The 21,408-nt window shown below is 39.3% G+C and overlaps 2 protein-coding genes and 2 long non-coding RNA genes across 13 annotated transcripts in view; 3 read left to right on the top strand and 1 right to left on the bottom strand.

The window, feature by feature from the left end:
• Nucleotides 1-15,019, top strand: part of LOC1268691 (U4/U6 small nuclear ribonucleoprotein Prp3) — a 32,557-nt gene extending 17,538 nt beyond the window's left edge. For 2 of the 7 annotated variants that reach the window (XM_061641047.1, XM_061641044.1), the window contains 2 exons: nucleotides 1,540-1,592; nucleotides 1,904-2,129. In XM_061641047.1, coding sequence (XP_061497031.1) covers nucleotides 1,540-1,592 — 53 coding nt within the window. In that variant the 3' untranslated portion in view covers nucleotides 1,904-2,129. Of the gene's footprint in view, nucleotides 1-1,539; nucleotides 1,593-1,903; nucleotides 2,130-14,212 lie in introns of those variants that run through there. The other 5 variants (XM_061641043.1, XM_061641046.1, XM_307259.5 and 2 more) reach the window with 5 other exon arrangements.
• On the bottom strand, nucleotides 6,605-7,180 carry LOC133391052 (uncharacterized). Its single transcript, XR_009764531.1, has 3 exons — nucleotides 6,974-7,180; nucleotides 6,817-6,907; nucleotides 6,605-6,735 (listed from the first exon to the last, which is right to left on the bottom strand). It is a non-coding gene; the product is annotated as an uncharacterized LOC133391052 (long non-coding RNA).
• LOC133391051 (uncharacterized) lies at nucleotides 11,378-12,083 on the top strand. Its single transcript, XR_009764530.1, has 2 exons — nucleotides 11,378-11,835; nucleotides 11,953-12,083. It is a non-coding gene; the product is annotated as an uncharacterized LOC133391051 (long non-coding RNA).
• A 149-nt stretch (nucleotides 15,020-15,168) lies between the features above and the next one.
• On the top strand, nucleotides 15,169-21,146 carry LOC133391050 (uncharacterized protein K02A2.6-like). Of its 4 annotated transcripts, none has more exons than XM_061641039.1 (3): nucleotides 15,169-15,668; nucleotides 16,587-17,486; nucleotides 19,359-21,146. In XM_061641039.1, exon 3 carries the CDS (start codon nucleotides 19,484-19,486, stop codon nucleotides 20,723-20,725), a length of 1,242 nt encoding a protein of 413 aa, XP_061497023.1. In that variant the 5' UTR covers nucleotides 15,169-15,668; nucleotides 16,587-17,486; nucleotides 19,359-19,483; the 3' UTR covers nucleotides 20,726-21,146. The 4 variants fall into 3 exon arrangements, with proteins under 4 accessions (XP_061497025.1, XP_061497023.1, XP_061497024.1 ...); XM_061641041.1 differs by having other exon boundaries at nucleotides 20,745-21,146; XM_061641038.1 differs by having other exon boundaries at nucleotides 17,650-21,146.
• The last annotated feature ends 262 nt before the right edge of the window (nucleotides 21,147-21,408 follow it).

The following is a 21,408-nucleotide window of genomic DNA, read 5'->3' as shown; positions in this document are numbered from 1 at the left end:
TCATCGTCGAACCAGCCAGATTTGGTGTTGCCACGACGTGGTGGGAGTATATTTCTTGCACAGTTTATTATTTTTGTTTTTAGAGCGTTCCACCTCTCGCTCGTAGTTTCATATCTGTTTTCTGGTAGTAGAGACTCGTCTAAAGCGGCTTTGAATTCCTGTTGGACAGTAATGTCCCTTAGAGAGTCCGTGTTGAGCCGAGGCTGCGTGTTTTCTCCGCCCCCATTGGCGCGGGGGCGGGCGATTCTACAACGTATCACTAAGCCAACCAAGTAGTGATCGGAATCGATATTGGCTCCTCGATAAGTTCTGACGTTTAACAGGCTCGACTGTCGTCGGCAGCTTATTGGCGATACATTGGCTCCCTACCGACTTTTGCATTGAAGTCTCCTAGGATGATTATGACGTCATGCCTGGGGCACGCAACTATAGTTCTAGCGAGGCGGCCGTAAAACAGGTCGTTTTCCTCTTCATCTTTCTCTTCGGTAGGGGCGTGAACGTTTTTGAGGCTTATTTTAAAGAATTTGGCTTGCATGCGCAGGGTGCATAGCCTATCGTTTTTAGCCATGAAATCTATTATTACGGATTTCAGCCGGGGACCTACGGCGAAACCCGTTCCGAGCACGCGGTGGCGGTCGTGGCAGCTGTAGTAAATGTCGTAGCATTGCTTACCTCGCCTGTTGTGCACACCGTTCCCTAGCCACCGATTCTCTTGTAGAGCTACGAGGTCCATGCTCAGTGTGGCTAGGGCGTCATCAAGTTGTTTCAAGGCTCCGGCTTTGCTAAGAGTGCGTACGTTGCATGAGCCCATTTTGATCGTTGTCCAGGGGCATTGCGTAGGGTCGGTATCGTTAGGTCCGTTTCGTAATTTCCTGTTGCTTTCCGTAGTCTTAATATTCATGAGACTGGGTGACTGGCCCTGCGCCCACGTGGCCGTTTTATTTAACGTCGGGTTGCCCCCCTCGACGTTCAGGCACCCAGTTTCCCAGGGAACCCACCCCCCACCTGGTTCGCCATATGCCACCATCCACCCAAGGGGTTGGATCTAGCCCGTGTACCCAAGCTAGGATATATGGAGGCACATGTGACGGTGACCGGTGGCAGCGCAACTGCCACGGCTAGTCCAGGTCGACACGGCTGCTACAAAAATTATTTTTTTGTGTAATATTAAAAATGCTGAAAAATGATTTTTTGCATCGACAAAACCGATCGTTGTGGACATAAATGAAAAAAAAAAAAATTAATAAAAAACACATGAAAAATGAAGCGTATAAAAACTTTTCTACTTACTAACACATCCGTCACTTTTCTACAGTGACTTGATTGATACCTGTTAGAAACTGCCGCTCTAACTCGGAAAAAAGTGAACAAAATGAATTTATTAGGTTGGCACTACAGGTGGACCAAAAAATTAGTTTATTTTTATTCTCTTTTATCGCTTATTAACTCTTTGATATTTTCTTGCTATTGCCCTGTTTACGTGGTTTCCTTGTCTTTTTATCTCTTTTCGCGCGCACAAAACATCGCCTTGACTGACAGTCCGTTGGAACCTTATAACAGTTTCCAACATTCCCCCTCCCAGTGCGACATAGGTAAGTTGTAAGAAAGAGATATTTCTTACAAGTGATCTAAACCAATTTAACCGTTGTTTCACTCCTATCTTGACTGTTATTGTTTGCTTGGCTTCCGCTAAATAAACGTGGTTTGCAGACTAAGATGTTTTGCTTAATAAGAAAGTTAGCTAAAATAGTGAGTTGGTTCTAGTTGCGTATAAAATTAACTAATACATGCGGCCGAACACTACATGTGTTGATTGAATAATGTTTATGCAGTGTATCTAGTCACCAGCGCTTACGGAATATTGCGTACACCTGTATTTCATCCCTCTGTTGTTTTCGTAAAGGACCGATCGGCAAAGACTGCTTACGGATGGCACACATGAGAGGTCAATCATCTCGTTGAGTCTTGTTATCAGAACTTCTCGATCTACGGCTGTCGTCGTCACCTTTGGTTCACGTAACGCTTCGGTCATCGGATGGAAGAACCCCGACGATCTTTTGTTTACCTTCGCAGCTGAAAATGACTGATTGATTAAAAATGATTTGTGTTTCAGCCGTACATACCACCACACTACTTTGCTTCTTGTACGAAACAGTCCGACGTTAACTCGCGGCCCGATCCGTTTAGTGCCGAAATCATGACAAAGATCGGATCCCTTTTCGCCAACACCGAACACTTCATCTCACCAATCCATCCGGCCTGCGGGATAGAATCATCCTTTCCTGTCGCATGAGAGATACATTTATCCCTCTCATCCCATCGTATCGGTCGTATATAACACGTATTGGTCGCGAGTGAGACTCCCGCACTGTTTCTAAAGGAACTCTGTTCTTTGAAATACTTTGGAAGTTTTTTATTTTAACAAGTTTCTCTTTTATGCGACCGTTCTCGTGAATGGTTTATTTGCGACTAACTTGTAATGAAACGATCGTTCCCAAATCTATTAAAGACTACTTCGATTACACGCGGCTACTTCGTTTACACCCCCTCTCGATCGTTCATCCCAAGTTTCTTCCTCAAGACTTTCAATCAACCAGCTTCTAATGCCTTATTGGTATGTAACTTCGGAAGGGTTCGAATCAATGTCATTACTTTCAATCCAACATCCTGTAACAAGCCCAAGAATTGCCTCAACAAACCAGGAGGAGCTTCAGGCAGTTTTCCATGAAGAAATGCTACTTTAAAATCAGGCCTTGATGTTAACGATTCACCTTTGATAGCTTTCTTCCTAATTTCACAATTATAATGACTTACGTTTGCGCTGAGTTTTGAAGTTATCGGTTCTTCCCTTTCGCCATTTTCTTTTTCACATATTCCTTTATCGCTTAATATTTCAAAATATTCCTCATTATTCTCTTCAATATCGACTAACTTTTGATGCACTTGCAAACCGTTGGCAGCATTATCTTTTCCGACCATTTCCCCCTCTTGCTGAAAACGGTCATTGTCCCGCTGTTCATGAAAAGGGAATTTTACATCTCGATTTTCAGAACCACAAGTGTCGTTATCCAATGAGATAAAGGCCAATTCTTGATTTTTTTTATATGGTTCTCGGCCAGCCCTTCCTTTACAGAGGAGCCCATAACCTAAAGGAACTCTGTTCTTTGAAATACTTTGGAAGTTTTTTATTTTAACAAGTTTCTCTTTTATGCGACCGTTCTCGTGAATGGTTTATTTGCGACTAACTTGTAATGAAACGATCGTTCCCAAATCTATTAAAGACTACTTCGATTACACGCGGCTACTTCGTTTACAGTTTCCATCAGGCATTGTTAATGATAACCGCTCTGAAACTGTTTCGGAGTTGCATTCTTCTATTTTAGATACTGCATGTTGTTGCTCAGTTTCTCTATTCTGGACCGCAATCAATATTCGTCTTTCAAAGAAAGCCTTTACAGTGCTGATTTCTTCATTCAACCCATCAGGATGCAGCCGTAAATGGTGATATGACCCGATAAGGTTTTCATTTGGATTAGTGTTCGTGTGCAGTGTTGTTTGTGAGGTAGTTTTAGTAGCCGTTCCAGCTAAGTTTGTTTGTTTGTCGTGCGTGTATGGCTTGTCGCAAGAGTTTTGCTCGTTTGCCATCGAGAGCGTTCGCCATCGAAATGCGTCAATCTTGCGCCATTATTGTGTTGTAGGTCATTACCCTTGGAACTTGGAATCAAATGCTTGGTTGGAACTTGGCATTGCGGTGCGCCAATAATAATTGTGCCGCTGTGCCTCTGCGATTCTTGCGTTGTGAAATGCTCGTCTCCCGGTGACTTAATATTCGATGCTCCCGAATCACTTGTTGCCCAGCACCGCTTTTCGTCACTCCCGGACTCATTCGTATCGCATAATCCGCGAAGCTCGTGCTCAAGTTCCATTATTCGTTGATGCCGTTGCTCTCTTTTGATCTCGAGAAACCTGCGTTCGATCTTGGCTTTTACAAATCTCAGCGCTTCTGCATACGTTTTCTGGAACACTAATTCCCGATAGTTTTGACATGGAAAGTCTTGGTGAAAGGTCTCACATACGTTGCCAATAGCTACTGATGAAATTGGAGATTCAGCCATCGAATCTGCCGCTTGTTGGTCCCGCACCTGCATTTGTGGTATCGCGTCATAGCCCGTGACGCACCTGCTTGTGCCCGCCTCAAACGGAAATCCTCTATCAGCTTCACGCGTTGTGGTTAAACACTTGAACACCGTTGCGCTCCGCAGTCTGTCTTCTTATCGACCTTGATGCTGGTTCTCGTTCCACACGGTGAAAATACTGCACGAAATCCATTTTCTTTTCACTATTGAACCTCGTGATTCTTGTAGCACCTTTTAACTTCACGCTCCTTTCCTATCGTTACCACAGTGAATATTTGTTTCGCGATATAGTGCCGAGTATAGAAATGTTTATGTTAATGTGTTAATGTTTAAGCCGGTCTCGTAGTACAGTCGTCAACTCGTACGACTTAACAACATGCCCTACATGGGTTCAATCCCCAAATAGACCGCGCCGCCATACGTAGGACTGACTATCGTGCTATGGAGGGGAATCAATTAGTCACTGAAAGCCAAGCCCACAAGTGGGTACAGGCAGGCCTTGACCGACATCGGTTGTTGAGCCAAAGAAGAAATAGATAGAAATGTTTCTAAACTAATTTTTGGAATGTTAGAAACTGCCGCTCTAACTCGGAAAAAAGTGAACTAAATGAATTTATTAGGTTGGCACTACAGGTGCACCAAAAATTAGCTTATTTTTATTCCCATTTATCGCTTATTAACTCTTTGATATTTTCTTGCTATTGCCCTGTTTACGTGGTTTCTTGCCTTTTTATCTCTTTTCGCGCGCACGAAACATCGCCTTGGCTGACAGTCCGTTGGAACCTTATTACAGTTTGCAACAATGGGGACCTTCACAATTCTTGTCAGTTTTTTGTATGGAGTTTGACAGTTGGAGGCTGAAATCATGTAAACACTTTATACAAAACCACACAAAAAACTGCGATTTTCAGTCTAGAAAATTTTCGCCTAAAAGCTAGAATTACATTCGAGTACCTGCTCGAAAACACGAAGAAATAGATAGAAATGTTTCTAAACTAATTTTTGGAATGTTAGAAACTGCCGCTCTAACTCGGAAAAAAGTGAACTAATTGAATTTATTAGGTTGGCACTACAGGTGCACCAAAAATTAGTTTATTTTTATTCCCATTTATCGCTTATTAACTCTTTGATATTTTCTTGCTATTGCCCTGTTTACGTGGTTTCTTGCCTTTTTATCTCTTTTCGCGCGCACGAAACATCGCCTTGGCTGACAGTCCGTTGGAACCTTATTACAGTTTGCAACAATGGGGACCTTCACAATTCTTGTCAGTTTTTTGTATGGAGTTTGACAGTTGGAGGCTGAAATCATGTAAACACTTTATACAAAACCACACAAAAAACTGCGATTTTCAGTCTAGAAAATTTTCGCCTAAAAGCTAGAATTACATTCGAGTACCTGCTCGAAAACACGAGTTTGTTTACATTTATCCCAAGGTGCATTAAAGAGACCAGGTGGTGAAATCTGGAATCAAAGTGTATGTAGTCCAGGTGGTCTCATAGCATTTTTTTAGACCAAATTTGAATATCACTTTTTGACAGAACGAGTGAAAATTTTTGCTCCAACGAGCTTTCTGGAGGCTTGACGAATACTCAAAACACTCTTAAAATCTTCATTCAGAAGCAGAAGCGATAAAAATCAGCCTTCTAAATTCATACTCCTTGGGATAAGCCCACCTGTATATTATACCGACTTAGATAGCTGCTTGAAAACTGCTATACAATGCAAACAGCTGACAGGCTGAAATTTCAGCCTACGAATTTCAAACGGAAAGGGCGGAACCTGGCGGAAAATGAAAACCTTTCAAACGGAATACCCCAAATAGCATTGGAGCGTTACGTTTCGCGATTTTTGTATGGAAGCGTTACTGCTCGCTACCTGCTCATAACACTGCTCGATAGCAGTCCTTAGTGAGCAGGTAGCGTGTAACATTCTATGTAAGCTCAATGAAAGCTCAAAGCTCAAGCGTTACTTAGCGAGTGCTCGAACCACAGTATAGCGTTGTGGGTTCTGTATTCGGATGTAAAGAAAAACACACACACTTTTTTTAATTTCGATGCACATTGTCCAGTACAACGATAAAATGTATTTTATTTAACTATTATTCAATACTTACATGCCCCAATACATGGTTTTACACGTTTAAATGCGATTTCAACCATCACTTTGGATGGTATCAACGGATGCCGACGGCGTTGTTGTCTCTGCGTCAGGCACATGTATTGTTGCCGCTTCTAATGCTCGGGTAAATCTTATGTTAGCTGTATTACAACGATTAAACGCACTAATTGTACCATTTGCAAAGCGATACAAATAAAGTAAAACACGTAATACACCGTACAACACACTTCTTAACAACACTTGCACATAAAAACCACTTGTCGATGCGGTGATCCAATGTCCTGTTTGCAGTGGAAAAATAACAAGGAAAGATTAGAATGCTTTCATATGTGATATTATTTTATAATACTTTCCTTTCCATGCTATTTTGTGGTGTATGGCAACGTTGGTTTGCTTGAAGATACACAACGACCGGTGTGTTGGTCCAGTTGAGAATGTGCCGATCACGATCACAGCCGGCTTTAGTGATTGTTGTAGAAACTGTAACAAAGATCAATATCATTAAATCTGCATTATTTTTACAATTCATTGTGATTTAAAAAGTAAAACATTTCATCTTACCGGCGTCGTATTCCGTCGGCATACACACACACAGCTGCTCAACCATACTCGGACGAATGTTGCCAAATTTCGGGATGAAATTATGTTTTTCCTGTGGAATAATGTGTTCAAGCATTAAAAGATAGTTTATTTACTGAAATATGCACAGAACAATTACCTTTTCTCGAGTTTTCACATAAAATTTCACGATTATTCTGCACACAATCTTTACGGGCGATTGTCCGTGTTTGTTTACGTTTCTAACTTGACAGATATGCGAGCTGTCATGTGACGAAGCGAAATACATTCAAACCTCGTCAATTGCAAGTCTGCTTTTTCAATTGAATACAAAAAAATCCGAGTTGTTCATATAAATATGAGAATAAGTCAGTTAATCCACATTGTATAAAATAATAAACATGACAAAATACGCAGACATTAGTCGTGTTTCATAAAAAATGTCTTTTTAATAAACAAAATCTATCTTTTTTTGTAGACATATGATATAAATGCAATTGGCGAGTTCTAATTGTATTATATATATTGCTATTTTCAAAGCGGTTTAAATTAAAATAATAAGTGTTTATTTAATAATCAGAAAAATAATTATAAACATAATAATGATAAAAATGTATTTTATTACATACACGTACAACGGTAATGTAACTAGTAACGGTAAGCATGTACATGCACGTGTGTAATTAATTCATACATTTTTTTTATCCCTATATGAGTGTTATTAAGTGAAACAGACAATTTACTCTGTTCATTTTTCAATTCTTCAAGATAATGTTTTTTTTTAATATAAACATGTAAGTTTGTTTTAAAAACATGTTAAAAAATATTCAAAAAAAAAGTAACATGTACATAAATGTATATTTGAATAATAATTTGAATATTTGAATAAATATATTTGAATAATACCGCTTACCATAACTATATGGACAACGTATATATAACATAACATAAATATATATGTATATATATATATATATATATATATATATATATATATATATATATATATATATATATATATATATATATATATATATATATATATATATATATATATATATATATATATATATATATATATATATATATATATATTTATGTTATGTTATATATATGTTGTTAATATAATTATTTTTTATATAATTATACCGATGCCAGAAACCTTTATTTTTTTCATTAAACTTTAGTTCAAGGTTTTGTTAATTTTGTGTTAACATATGTGCTGAATCGTAATGAAACATCCATCACTCATCTTTTCCAAATTCAGTTACACCATTTCGCTTTGCTTTTAATTCTAAGTCAGAATGTATGGGGTGCGCGGTACGGGTAAGAAGAACATAGGGGCGGGGGTACAAATAAACGCATCACAACACCAATGTTTGGGTGAGACGGTGATGGTGTGAAACGCTTCTTGCTTCAAGCTCTTGCCCCGCACGACAAAATCGAGCAGTTTTGTAGCTCGGATTTTCGATCGCTTTCCGTCAAAAGCGATCGAAAAAGCGAGCAGAAATGTCAGGGAAAACGCTTGGATTCCGATCGAAGAAATATTTCAATCCAAAAATTTCAGCATTGAAAATTTTGAAATATATCATTTATAAATTTGCAACAATTTTGAATGCGAAATATTTCACAGCTATGGGCTGTGAAATATGTTTGCAGTTTGAGTTGGAGAAGTTTTCGATCGCTTTGCGCAGCGGGTGCGGTAACAGCGTTAAAGGCAACAACAACAACAGAGAATAACGCATCGCGTAGAAACAAACACACCGTTCGTGGGTATGTCAGGGGGGGAAACAACGGGAAAAGCTCAATTCTCTCTCAGCGATGTCGCTTGGGACCTGTATTTAAACGAAAATATTTGATACATATTTTTACACAAAATATTTTTTTTACTGATTTTTTTAAGTTAATGTTTCAGTAATCCTTTCAGTAAAAATAATGTCTACTGAATCATTCAGTTATGTCCGGTGCTCAAAAAAATGACAGCTCGTTTACTGAAATCGCAGTTAAGCCATTCTCATATTACTGATTTTCAGTAGTTGGTAGCGATTAAAAAATGACGAAATATTTCTTTTAAACTGTGTTTTCTATTGATGCGCAGAGATTACTTGTGATCTATGACTTGTGATTACTGAAATGCATTCAGTATTTTTTTTTACTGAAAATCAGTAATAACATGACATTTAAGCTGAAAATCAGTAAAACATTTTATTACTGAACCGTTTCAGTAAAAAACTTTACTGAAGCAGGATGATCAATTTTGCTGTTGTAGAAATGTAGTAAACAAAATCAAATGGGAATTATTTTAAAACACAAACACTATAGCGCTGACAACAACATTTCTACTCCAATCAATCACCACGCCTCGCCCGTGAATGGTGATATGTCGCAGGGAATATATCTTGAGAAAAACACAACTGCTTTATTCCTTAGTTCAGAATGGAATCGTCTTTATTCACTCAATGTGTACTCTGATCGAGTCTTGCAATGTTACTGCGTTATGCGTGTTACTATGCAACATCTCCCCCCTTAATTCACCAATACGGTTCAAACCTGGCTGGTGGCCTACGAATTCTTCGAGGTCTTTCCGCTTTCACGGGTTGAGCAGAAGATGCAGGCATCGGTGGAGTGGCTTGAGTAGTAACTGTGGACGATGATGTTTGCCAATTTTCTCCTTCAATTTCTTCAGCGGACTCTTCATCAGCTGAATAGTAATGTTCTTGTTCAGTCATTTCAATTGAGTTTTCAACTGCCTGTGGAGTTCCCAATTCAAATTCGTCAAAGAAAATAGTTAACAAATTTCCAGTGTCGTGACAATTTCTATTTCCACACGATGTTTCCTCCTGTAGACGCTTCTTCAGTTGATTTGCATGTGAGCGAATAATTCGCTGGTTGTCTTCCAAAAACACATTGTAATTCACTCTACCGACTGACCGACCGGTGTAAGCAGGCCTTTAATAAATAAGAATTTTTAGAAGAATAATAATACTAAAAAGAAAATTATTATATTCAAAATTGTAATGAGTACAACAGTTTGAGGTGAAGTTGCTAGAGGATAAGCTTAAGACATAGCCACATAAAGTGTAGATATGGCATATTCAAGGTGTAAAATTCTTTAAGCCGTTAACAATTACGTTTTTAGCCTGATCAGTGAAGTAGATCAACCCGATGCCTACGTTCATGCTTTTTTCATGAAAACGATGATAAGAATCAAGTAACAACGCACAAACAACCTTTTAGCTGGATGTTAACACTTTGACCGCCGGCCTGACGTCACAGTTTTTGAGTGAGGACGTAGCGCATGGCAAGAGAGCGATGAGAGGGACTGTTTCTCGTGCCATTGTTATCACTCTTTTGTTTCATTGCGATATGCGGCGTAGCACATCCCAAGCGGCATCGCTGAGAGAGAATTAAGCTTTTCTCGTTGTTTCCCCCCCTGACATACCCACGAACGGTGTGTTTGTTTCTACGCGATGCGTTATTCTCTGTTGTTGTTGTTGCCTTTAACGCTGTTACCGCAAGAGCTTGAAGCAAGAAGCGTTTCACACCATCACCGTCTCACCCAAACATTGGTGTTGTGATGCGTTTATTTGTACCCCCGCCCCTATGTTCTTCTTACCCGTACCGCGCACCCCATACATTCTGACTTAGAATGAAAAGCAAAGCGAAATGGTCTAACTGAATTTGGAAAAGATGAGTGATGGATATTTCATTACGATTCAGCACATATGTTAACACAAAATAAACAAAAACTTGAACTAAAGTTTAATGAAAAAAATAAAGGTTTCCGGCATCGGTATAATGATATAAAAAATAATTATATTAACAACATATATATAATATAACATAAATAAAAAAATAAATATATCTATATATATATATATATATATATATATATATATATATATATATATATATATATATATATATATATATATATATATATATATATATATATATATATATATATATATATATATATATATATATATATATATATATATATATATATATATATATATATATATATATATATATATATATATATATATATATATATATATATATATATATATATATATATATATATATAGTTCCGTCCATATAGTAAGCGGTAATATATTTGTTCAAATATACATTTATGTACATGTTACTTTTTTTTGCATATTTTTTAACATGTTTTTAAAACAAACTTACATGTTTATATTAAAAAAACATTATCTTGAAGAATTGAAAAATTAACAGAGTAAATTGTCTGTTTCACTTAATAACACTCATGTAGGGATAACAAAAATGTATTAATTAATTACACACGTGCATGTACATGCTTACTAGTTAGGTTACCGTTGTACGTGTATGTAATAAAATACATTTTAATCATTATTAAGTTTATAATTATTTTTCTGATTATTCAAAAAAAACACTTATTGTTTTAATTTCAACCGCTTTGAAAATAGCAATACATATGATACAATTAGAACTCGCCAATTGCATTTATATCATATGTGTACAAAAAAAGAAAGATTTTGTTTATTAAAAAGACATTTTTTATGCAAAACGACTAATATCTGCGTATTTTGTCATGTTTATTTTTTTCACAATGTGGATTAACTGACTTTTTCTCATATTTATATGAACAACTCGGATTTTTTTGTATTCAATTGAAAAAGCAGACTTGCAATTGGCGAGGTTTGAATGTATTTCACTTCGTCACATGCCAGCTCGCATATCTGTCAAGTTAGAATCGTAAACAAACACGGACAACCGCCCGTAAAGATTGTGTGCAGAATAATCGTGAAATTTTATGTGAAAACTCGAGAAAAGGTAAGTGTTCTGTGCATATTTCAGTAAATAAACTATCTTTTAATGCTTGAACACATTATTTCACAGGAAAAACATCATTTCATCCCGAAATTTGGCAACATTCGTCCGAGTATGGTTGAGCAGCTGTGTGTGTGTGTGTGTGTGTGTGTGTGTGTGTGTGTGTGTGTGTGTGTGTGTGTATGCCGACGGAATACGACGCCGGTAAGATGAAATGTTTTACTTTTTCACTTTTACTTTACTTCTTCACTTTACTTTTTCATGAAATCACAATGAATTGTAAAAATAATGCAGATTTAATGATATTGATCATTGTTACAGTTTCTACAACAATCACTAAAGCCGGCTGTGATCGTGATCGGCACATTCTCAACTGGACCAACACACCGGTCGTTGTGTATCTTCAAGCAAACCAACGTTGCCATACACCACAAAATAGCATGGAAAGGAAAGTATTATAAAATAATGTCATATTTGAAAGCATTCTAATCTTTCATTGTTATTTTTCCACTGCAAACAGGACATTGGATCACCGCATCGACAAGTGGTTTTTATGTGCAAGTGTTGTTAAGAAGTGTGTTGTACGGTGTATTATGTGTTTTACTTTATTTGTATCGCTTTGCAAGTGGTACAATTAGTGCGTTTAATCGTTGTGCTACTGCTAACGAAAAAACGACCCGAGCATTAGAAGCGGCAACAATACATGTGCTTGACGCAGAGACAACAACGCCGTCGGCATCAGTTGATACCATCCAAAGTGATGGTTGAAATCGTATATAAACGTGTAAAACCATATATTGGGGCATGTAAGTATTGAATAATAGTTAAATAAAATACATTTTATCGTTGTACTGGACAATGTGCATCGAAATTTTAAAAAAGTGTGTGTGTTTTTGTTTACATCCGAATACAGAACCCACAGCGTTATACTGTGGTTCGTGCACTCGCTAAGTAACGCTTGAGCTTTGAGCTTTCATTGAGCTTACATAGAATGTTACACGCTACCTGCTCACTAAGGACTGCTATCGAGCAGTGTTATGAGCAGGTAGCGAGCAGTAACGCCTCCATACAAAAATCGCGAAACGTAACGCTCCAATGCTATTTGGGATTTCGTTCTCGTTCTCTCTTTCCTATCTTATTCGTTCTCAAGAGAATCACTGTGCGTCGGATGCATTGCTGAACGGTGAGCAAAACCGTCATGCGAATTTATATGACACGGCGCCTAAAGTGTTAAAATAACAAGTCTTCATTAACAATGAGAAATGTCATATATTCTATTTTACTATCTAGGTTGACCAGATTTTCCGGGGTACGCTTTACGCTATCTTTTCGTGGATCGCTTGTCCCCTTTATTTTCCGCGAGGACCGAGGATGTTAATTTTCGCCCGCCTTATCCTTTGTTTCACATGGAGTTTTTTTACCGCGTTTATTTTTGCCTGCTTGGCTTGTTTTATTGATTTACCCTGTTCTAACGTTCGTCGTTTGCGGGCGTAGGTTGTTTATGTTATCTGATGAATAAGTGCATGGATCGCTTTCGTGCCTAGCCCGATGTTTTATTGCACCGAGTTGTACGTATGCAGATTGTGTTATGCTTATTTCGTATGGCGATCCTCGAAAGGATATTATTTATTTAGGATAGCGATAACGATCCCTGAGTAGAATAATTTGCGCTTGTCTTGATTGTTGATTATTCTGTGTCATACTGTTGCAGGTTTGTTCAGCTACATTTGTTATAGAAAACTGGAATTATTTATGATACGCACGTTCGTACAGCGTTTCCTGTCTATGTTTTATTATTTTAGCTAAATACAAAAAGACGGCTTGCGATGTATGTTAATTTTACGTAATCTTGTTTTATCTTTCTTAACGTTTCTTAACAAAGGATAAATAAGAGGAGGGAGTTTTTTAAAGGTAAAGCTATGATTTTAAACAATCACTTCCCCTTATCTGGAATGGATGAAAAATCGATCGGGTATTTCATTTTTAACAAAATGTTCACATCAGAATATCTTGATGAATCCGCCAAGAGAAGCGAAAGAGAAGGGGGAAAAGAGGATATAGGGAATAAAGGGGCAGAAAAATCATACCCTGAACTATAAACTACCGATGTGACAAATTTGGCTCAAATCAACGTTTTAGTTATTGCGTGATGCAAAGCTACAGACAAAAACGATTCAAAAGAGCCGATCATTTTTATTTATAAGTTTTTTTTAGCATTTCTAGGTTGTTTTGTCTATTCCTTTGGCTGTATTCTTTTTAGTATTCATAATGGCTGGTATTATTGAATCCGTTCGTAGCGGGAACGTACGGCGCTCGCATGAAATTCTAGGGATGGCAACACATTTCTTGCGCCCGCTACTACAACGCCGCGGTGAATAACTGTAGCAACCATCTAGTACGTTAAGAAAATGAGTGTCGGGACGTACGCCGCCGCTACGAACGGATTCAATAATACCAGCCAATATCTTTCCAGATTTTTTGCAATTGTGAATGACGCGTCGTCTAGTATCACTTTAAAACATATATTTGCGGTTTGTACTTTGAAGGATTCTTATTAGTGTTTTGATTTTTTTTATTTCAGATGAAACATCGCGTACCGTATATCTTCCAGTGTTTCTTACAAATAAAGAAAGACGCAAATTGCGACGACAGAATCGTCGTGAAGCTTGGAAGGAAGAGCAGGAAAAAATTCGTCTAGGACTTGAAGCTCCTCCAGAACCAAAATTAAGAATTTCCAATTTAATGCGTGTGTTGGGAACAGAGGCAGTACAAGACCCAACTAAAATTGAGACTCATGTACGTGAACAAATGGTAAAGCGTCAAAAAATACACGAAGAAGCAAATGCAGCACGTAAATTAACTGACGATCAACGACGAGAGAAAAAAGTTCGTAAAATGAAAGAAGACACAACATTAGGGGTACATATTGCTGTATATCGAATTCGAGATTTACAGGACCAGCAAAGCAAAAAGTTTAAGATCGAAACAAATGCAAAACAACTATTCTTGACCGGCGCCTGTGTACTTTTTCGCGATTGTTCTGTAGTTGTAGTGGAGGGTGGTCCAAAACAACAAAAAAAATATCGTAGGCTTATGCTCCATCGTATAAAATGGGAAGAAGATTTAGTGAAAAATGCTGATGACAAAGAGATTCCCAATTCATGCGTGCTTGTTTGGGAAGGAATGAATCAGCGTAGACATTTTGGAGAATTTAAGTATAAATCGTTCTCATTAGAAAAAAGTGCTAGAGATTTCTTCCAGAAACATCACGTTGAGCATTATTGGGATTTGGCTTACTCTGGGGCTGTTTTAGAAGCTTCTGAAGACATATAATCAGGTTTTACAATACAAGGCAAAAAATCATTATTAAATAAACTATTTATGAAAATCTCGTGTTGTGGTGTTATTTTCATGATGATCATGGACATTTATCGCATTAATTTAATCCTGTTTCCATCTACGTTCGAATCTCGTGCCGTTTGCATTGAATCGCAAACCGTCTGCTTTGAATCGCATGCCACTACGATCGAATGCGTGCAACCATTGTAGAATCGCGTTCCACTACGGTCGAATCTTATGCCACTACGATCAGATCGTGTGCCGCTACCATTGGACTTCTGAAAGGTAGATCAGTGGCGGGTCAAGCCCCTCCGAGGCCCTAGGCGTTATGGTAGATGGGGCCCCTTCACCAAATCCATCGACCGGGGGGGGGGGGGGGGGGGGGGGGTACATTTTTCACTGAAAGCTATTGAGTAATACATGGTTTTGTCGTTTAACTGAATATCAGTGTAGGAATATGAATAGAGAGAGAGGATATAGAGAGAGGGAGATCGAGACGTACTTGACAGGAGATAGTTCGGAGACAGAGCAAACGAGGCAGACGAGCGTGAGCGATCGAGCGCAACGGACGTGTGTGCTTCAGCGGCGAATTGTACAAGTGTTGGATAAGCGACGGAATAAACAGTGGATTCTACAATTGGCGCAGCCGGTATTCCTTTTTTATATACACATACATAGAACCCCGACGAGGTATAAAAGTAAGTAACGCATGATCGTAATCATCCTAATCACCGGTGAAATGGCTAGAAATAGAGTATACATGTACAAAGTGACAATGGTTGCTAGGAAAACGGAAATTAGGAAAGTTTGCTTTGCATTCGTAAATTGTTCAAACGGGTAAGTTAAGGCCTTGGAAAGCAGTAACATCGTAATGGTGAGACCGGCTTGGCCGTAGCACATGCGATTAGTCCGGTATTACTCGCAGCAAAAAAAAAAAATGATCTGAGTGAGCTTTGTATAGGTGAATGTGAGCGCGCACAAAAGACGAGCCCGGTGATAGCCGTAGCGTCGGGGAAAAAAAGGTAACGAATTTCGAGAAGTGAGCCCGGTATGACCGAAGCACAAAAGACGAGCCCGGTGGTACCCGTAGCGTGCAAGTGGAAAAAACAATGATACTAATACTACAAAAGACAAGACCGGTGGAACGTACCCGTAGTGTCAGAAAAAACGATTCTCGAGAAGTGAGTCCGGGTCAACCGAAGCACAAAGGACGGGCCCGGTGGTAGCCGTAGCGTCGACGTGAGAAAGCTCACTCACAAGTGAGCCCGGTACTATCAAAGTAAAACAGACGATCCCGGCGATAGCCGCAGCGTAGAAGTGAGAAGGATTATTTAGAAGTGAGAACGAGTATTCACGAGTGAGAACAGCATGATTGAAATGCACAAGACGAGTCCGGATGTACCCGCAGCGTCGAAGTGAGATGGAAGTAACACAGAAATAGTGAGACCGGCTTAACCTCAGCTTAAGAAACAAGCCCATGTAATCAATTAACCCCTATAATGTTGTTGAGATGAAACTAGTTGAAATTTTGATAATCAAATAAATGGCCTAACACAATCGTACGTCGATCGTACCAAAGGTTTCAACAGTACATATATTTAACAATGCTTTTCCAGATGGATCCTGAAAAATTTCCGCTAGAACCCTTCAATTCCGACGTAAACTGTTCTGATTTACGTACGGAATGGGAAGAGTGGTTGCGAGCTCTTCTCCTAATATTGGAGCTAAAAGGGCCACTTTCACAGCATGAGAAATTCGTGTATATGCTGGCCCGAGGAGGAAGAGATCTTCAACGCATATATTTCAACCTAGGCCAAGCTGAGGACGAGATCATCCCATCACAGACGCAGGTGCCATTTGCGGCTCAAGAAACACCTGAATTTGACAACGCCATCAAACGCCTAAACAAATTCTTCGTAGGAAAACGAAACGAACGCATAGAGTTGGAGGTGTTTAGAAATATTAAGCAGGCAGATGAGCCCTTCAATCGGTTCATGCTGAAACTACGCACTCAGGCGAAGAAATGCGATTTCGGAATGCGCGAAGAGAAAGAAATCCTTCATCAAATTACGGCAGGTGCTAGAGACATTAAAGTCCGAGATAAAGGGCTTGAAAATGTCATGAAGTTGGACGAATTAGCCAATTTCGCACTCAACAGGGAAATCCTTGCAAAGCAGAAAGCAATTTCTAATAATGAGCACGAAGCAGCGTCTGTGTCACACATTAGACACGATCGCACAGGAAACAAAAGGCCGTCCGCAATGTCACCGGAATGTGATCGGTGCGGATCTCGTGAGCACACAAGAGAATCCACCGGTTGTTTTGCCCGGAAAGCCCGATGTAACGAATGTGGAAAGATAGGACATTTTGCCCGGAAATGCAGCAACAAACGACGACAGCCTTATTCTCCCTATGTTTGGAAGCAACCAAGATCAACAAACAACATACGAGAGATGGATCGTTCTACTGCACGAGAGACGCGTCCTACAAGAGAGGTAAACGCACAACATGATAACGTAAGTACTTGATGGAGGGGGAATATCTGATAAGATAGTTGGATAAGTAGAAATGATCATACGAGGGCTAGTAGAATCCTAGTAATATGTTAACCTGAGTTTCGGCACGACTAAGCTTGATGAATTCACTAATTATATGGAAATAACTTATACCCCACCACAGGCTAATCGCAGTGACAGCTGTATAATAACTTGTAAAATTGATACATACCCAGTAGAATTCCTTATTGACTCTGGAGCAGCAATCAATACGGTTACGGAAATCGTATGGAAATCCCTTCTTACTGCTGGCATCACAATTTACAAAAAGAAATATGGCTGCGATCGCCAAATAACTGCTTACGCCAGTCATAAACCCTTGGAGGTCATTCTCATCTTCGAAGCAGTCATTTCTGTTAATGAAGCAAAACCAACAGCTTATGCACAGTTTTTTGTAGTAAAAGGGGCGCACAAGTCTCTGTTAAGTAAACGAACAGCGGAAGAACTAAAAATTCTTAAAGTCGGTCTAAGCGTCAACAGCTTACATAGCAAGTGTAACCCTTTCCCCAAATTTCCAGGCATACAAGTAAAAATTTGCATTGATACATCTATTACTCCAAAAAATTGCTTATCTCCGAATTCCAGCGGCTATGGAAGAGAAAGTAGATGCAAAAATTCAAGAAATGTTGGAACAAGAAATTATAGAACCCGTTACAGGCCCACCAGAATGGATCTCGCCCATGGTGGTGGTCCCAAAAGGGAAGGACAACATCAGACTTTGCATAAACATGAAATACCCGAATCAGGCCATACAAAGGGAACACTACCCGTTACCCATGATCGACACGCTTCTGAACAAACTAAAAGGGTCAAAGTTCTTCTCAAAATTGGACATTACATCAGCATTCTATCATATATAGTTACACCCCAAATCTCGCGGCATAACTACATTCATGACAAGTAGAGGGCTCATGAGGTTTACTAGGCTCATGTTTGGCATTAACTGCGCACCCGAAATATTCCAGAGAGTGATGTGCCAAATATTGGAGGGCATAAGCGGAGTTATCATATACATTGACGACATAATAATCGCAGGTGAAACCGAAGAAGAACATGACCGAAGAGTATCGGAAGTGTTGTCGATATTAAAGGAAAACAACGCGACCCTCAACAAAGAGAAATGCGTTTTCAAAACTAATTACCTCGATATTCTGGGATACAATGTAAGTGCTGACGGTATTAGCCCCTCAAACTCGAAAATAGAAGCGATAAATAATTTTAGAACTCCGGCAACCAAGGAAGAGGTTCGTAGCTCCTTGGGTTTGATAAATTTCGTGGGGCAATTTATTCCCGATTTATCCACTCGTTCAGAACCTTTGCGCCAGTTTATAAGAGGAGACGTTGAAATATTCGGTAAAGAACAAAAAGAGGCATTCATTAGCCTTCAAAATGAACTTTCGGAAAACGTCCATCGGTTAGGCTTCTTCGACCCAAAGGACTCGATAGAACTTTACGTTGATGCTTCACCTGTGGGACTTGGAGCAGTACTATGTCAAAGAAACCCTTCGAATATACCCCGAATAATAAGCTTCGCGTCCAAAGTACTTACAAAAACTGAAAGAGTTTACCCCCAAACTCAGCGAGAAGCCTTAGCAGTAGGGTGGGCCGTAGAAAGATTTTATCTATACCTATTTGGCACAGAATTCACAATATTTTCAGACCATAAAAGCCTTGAGTACATATTCGAAGGGAAATATCAGGATGGGAAAAGAGCGTGCTCGAGAGATGAAGGGTGGGCACTTCGCTTACAACCGTACAAATTTCATGTGAAATACATTCCCGGCAAAATTAATATAGCTGATAGTTTATCCCGTTTATGCTTCCAATCTCCAGACACAGAAAAACCGTTTGACGAGGATTCAGAACACTACCTTTGCAATATTAGCGAAGGGGCGTCAGCAATTACCTTAAAAGAAATCCGAGAAGCAACACTCTGCGATGATACATTGAAAGATGTTATGCAAGCTATAGAGAACAATAACTGGCCTCCAACGCTTGTTAGATACCAAGCATTCTCTAAAGAGTTAGGCGTGATCAATGGCATCGTAGTTAGAAACGACAGGATAGTTCTTCCTGTCATCCTGCGTAAAAAGGCCCTGGACATAGCACATAGAGGACATCCTGGAGTCGTGAGTATGCGTCGATACCTTAGGGAAAATGTTTGGTGGCCTTACATGGACCGTGATGTCACCGAACGAATCCAAGAATGCGCGGGTTGCACTGCCGTTAGTTCCCAAACTCCAGCCGAACCTATGCTAAGGAAAGAAATGCCTGACCGAGCGTGGCAAGACCTCGCCATCGATTTTTTCTCCGCGAAAGAGTTCGCTACATTTCTTGTAGTCATTGACTACTATAGCCGCTTTACAAAAGTAATCGAGATGAAGCTAACAAATGCAGCAAAAACTATAGAAGCGCTAGAATCAGTATTTTCGGAACACACATACCCAGAGACAATCCGTTGTGATAATGGCCCTCCATTCGCTAGTGAAGAATTTAAAAATTACTGTACAAAAAAGAATATTCGCCTCGTACACACAATTCCGTACTGGCCTCAAATGAATGGCCTCGTTGAAAGAGCGAACCGCGGCATCTTAAGATCCCTACGTATAGCCAAATCACAGAAAACCGACTGGAGAGAGGACATTAAACAATATGTTTACTCGTATAATACAACACCGCATACCATAACAGGTAAAGCCCCACTAGAACTATTAACAAATAGACCCGTGAAAGACTTGCTACCATCGCTCAGAACTGAACCCTTCTGGAATCGGGACGAGGCAACAAAAGACGAAGACGCTATTAAGAAACAAAAAGGGAAAATCTATGCAGACAATCGAAGGCATGCAAGACCTTCCAACATCGTCATCGGTGACAAAGTTCTCATAAAGAACTACGAACCTGACAAATGTGCATCCAAGTTCCGCAATGATGAATACATTGTCCTAAAACACTCGGGGAATGACACAATAATAGTCAACGAACAGGGCATCAAATTCCGAAGACCAGTGTCCCATTTAAAGAAGATACATCCAAAAAAGGATTACGCGGATAATAAATATCAACATAGTGGAACATCGATGCTAGGAGAAACTCCCACAAGCAGTACTCCTACTCAGAGCAGACAAAATCAGGATAACAATTTGGGCGAACATTCACGCCCAAAAAGAACGACTAAACTTCCATCCAGATACCAATAAATCCTTTTTCTCGTTCTAGATTTGACCCACAAGGAAAAGAGAGAGAAAAACTAAATCAAATAACGGCGGTATAGATGAAGGACGGCCCGGACTGGAACTAGTAGTAATAAGTTGCACTCAAATTAAGTGAAAGCGATGCATAGTGGACTTTACGAAAAACATCATAGAATAGATTTTTTTCACATGATTTTCATTTCACATTTGCGGATAGGGAAGGGATGTAGGAATATGAATAGAGAGAGAGGATATAGAGAGAGGGAGATCGAGACGTACTTGACAGGAGATAGTTCGGAGACAGAGCAAACGGGGCAGACGAGCGTGAGCGATCGAGCGCAACGGACGTGTGTGCTTCAGCGGCGAATTGTACAAGTGTTGGATAAGCGACGGAATAAACAGTGGATTCTACAATCAGTAAAACAAATTACTGAAAATGCAGCTATTTATTTATTATGTCAAAACGACATGCCTGAGCCTCAAAAGAAAACATAATGCGATGCCCGCTTGCTCGTGATGAACAAAAATTAGATTCGGTAACCGCTTACAGGCACCCCGATAAAATTTTAGGTGCGTATTCGGCTTGCGGGATTAACGTTTTGGCTGAGAAAAATCTTCACACCACTTTGCTGTTCTTGCTGAAATTTCGTGGTAGCCGTGAGTGTATATCAAATCAACAAACTTGTTTC

The sequence above is a fragment of the Anopheles gambiae genome, chromosome 2 (assembly GCF_943734735.2).
Source record: "Anopheles gambiae chromosome 2, idAnoGambNW_F1_1, whole genome shotgun sequence".
NCBI classification, from domain to species: Eukaryota; Metazoa; Arthropoda; class Insecta; order Diptera; family Culicidae; genus Anopheles; species Anopheles gambiae.
The sequence above is the reverse complement of the archived record's forward strand: the minus strand, read 5'-3'. Positions and strand labels throughout refer to the sequence as shown.

Excerpts from the sequence above, each read along its gene's own strand:
- LOC133391050 (XM_061641038.1), top strand. The coding sequence starts at position 16,587 with ATGGATCCTGAAAAATTTCCGCTAGAACCCTTCAATTCCGACGTAAAC. Across the intron at positions 17,487-17,649 it reads TAAACGCACAACATGATAAC|GCTAATCGCAGTGACAGCTG; the intron begins GTAAGTACTTGA and ends ACCCCACCACAG.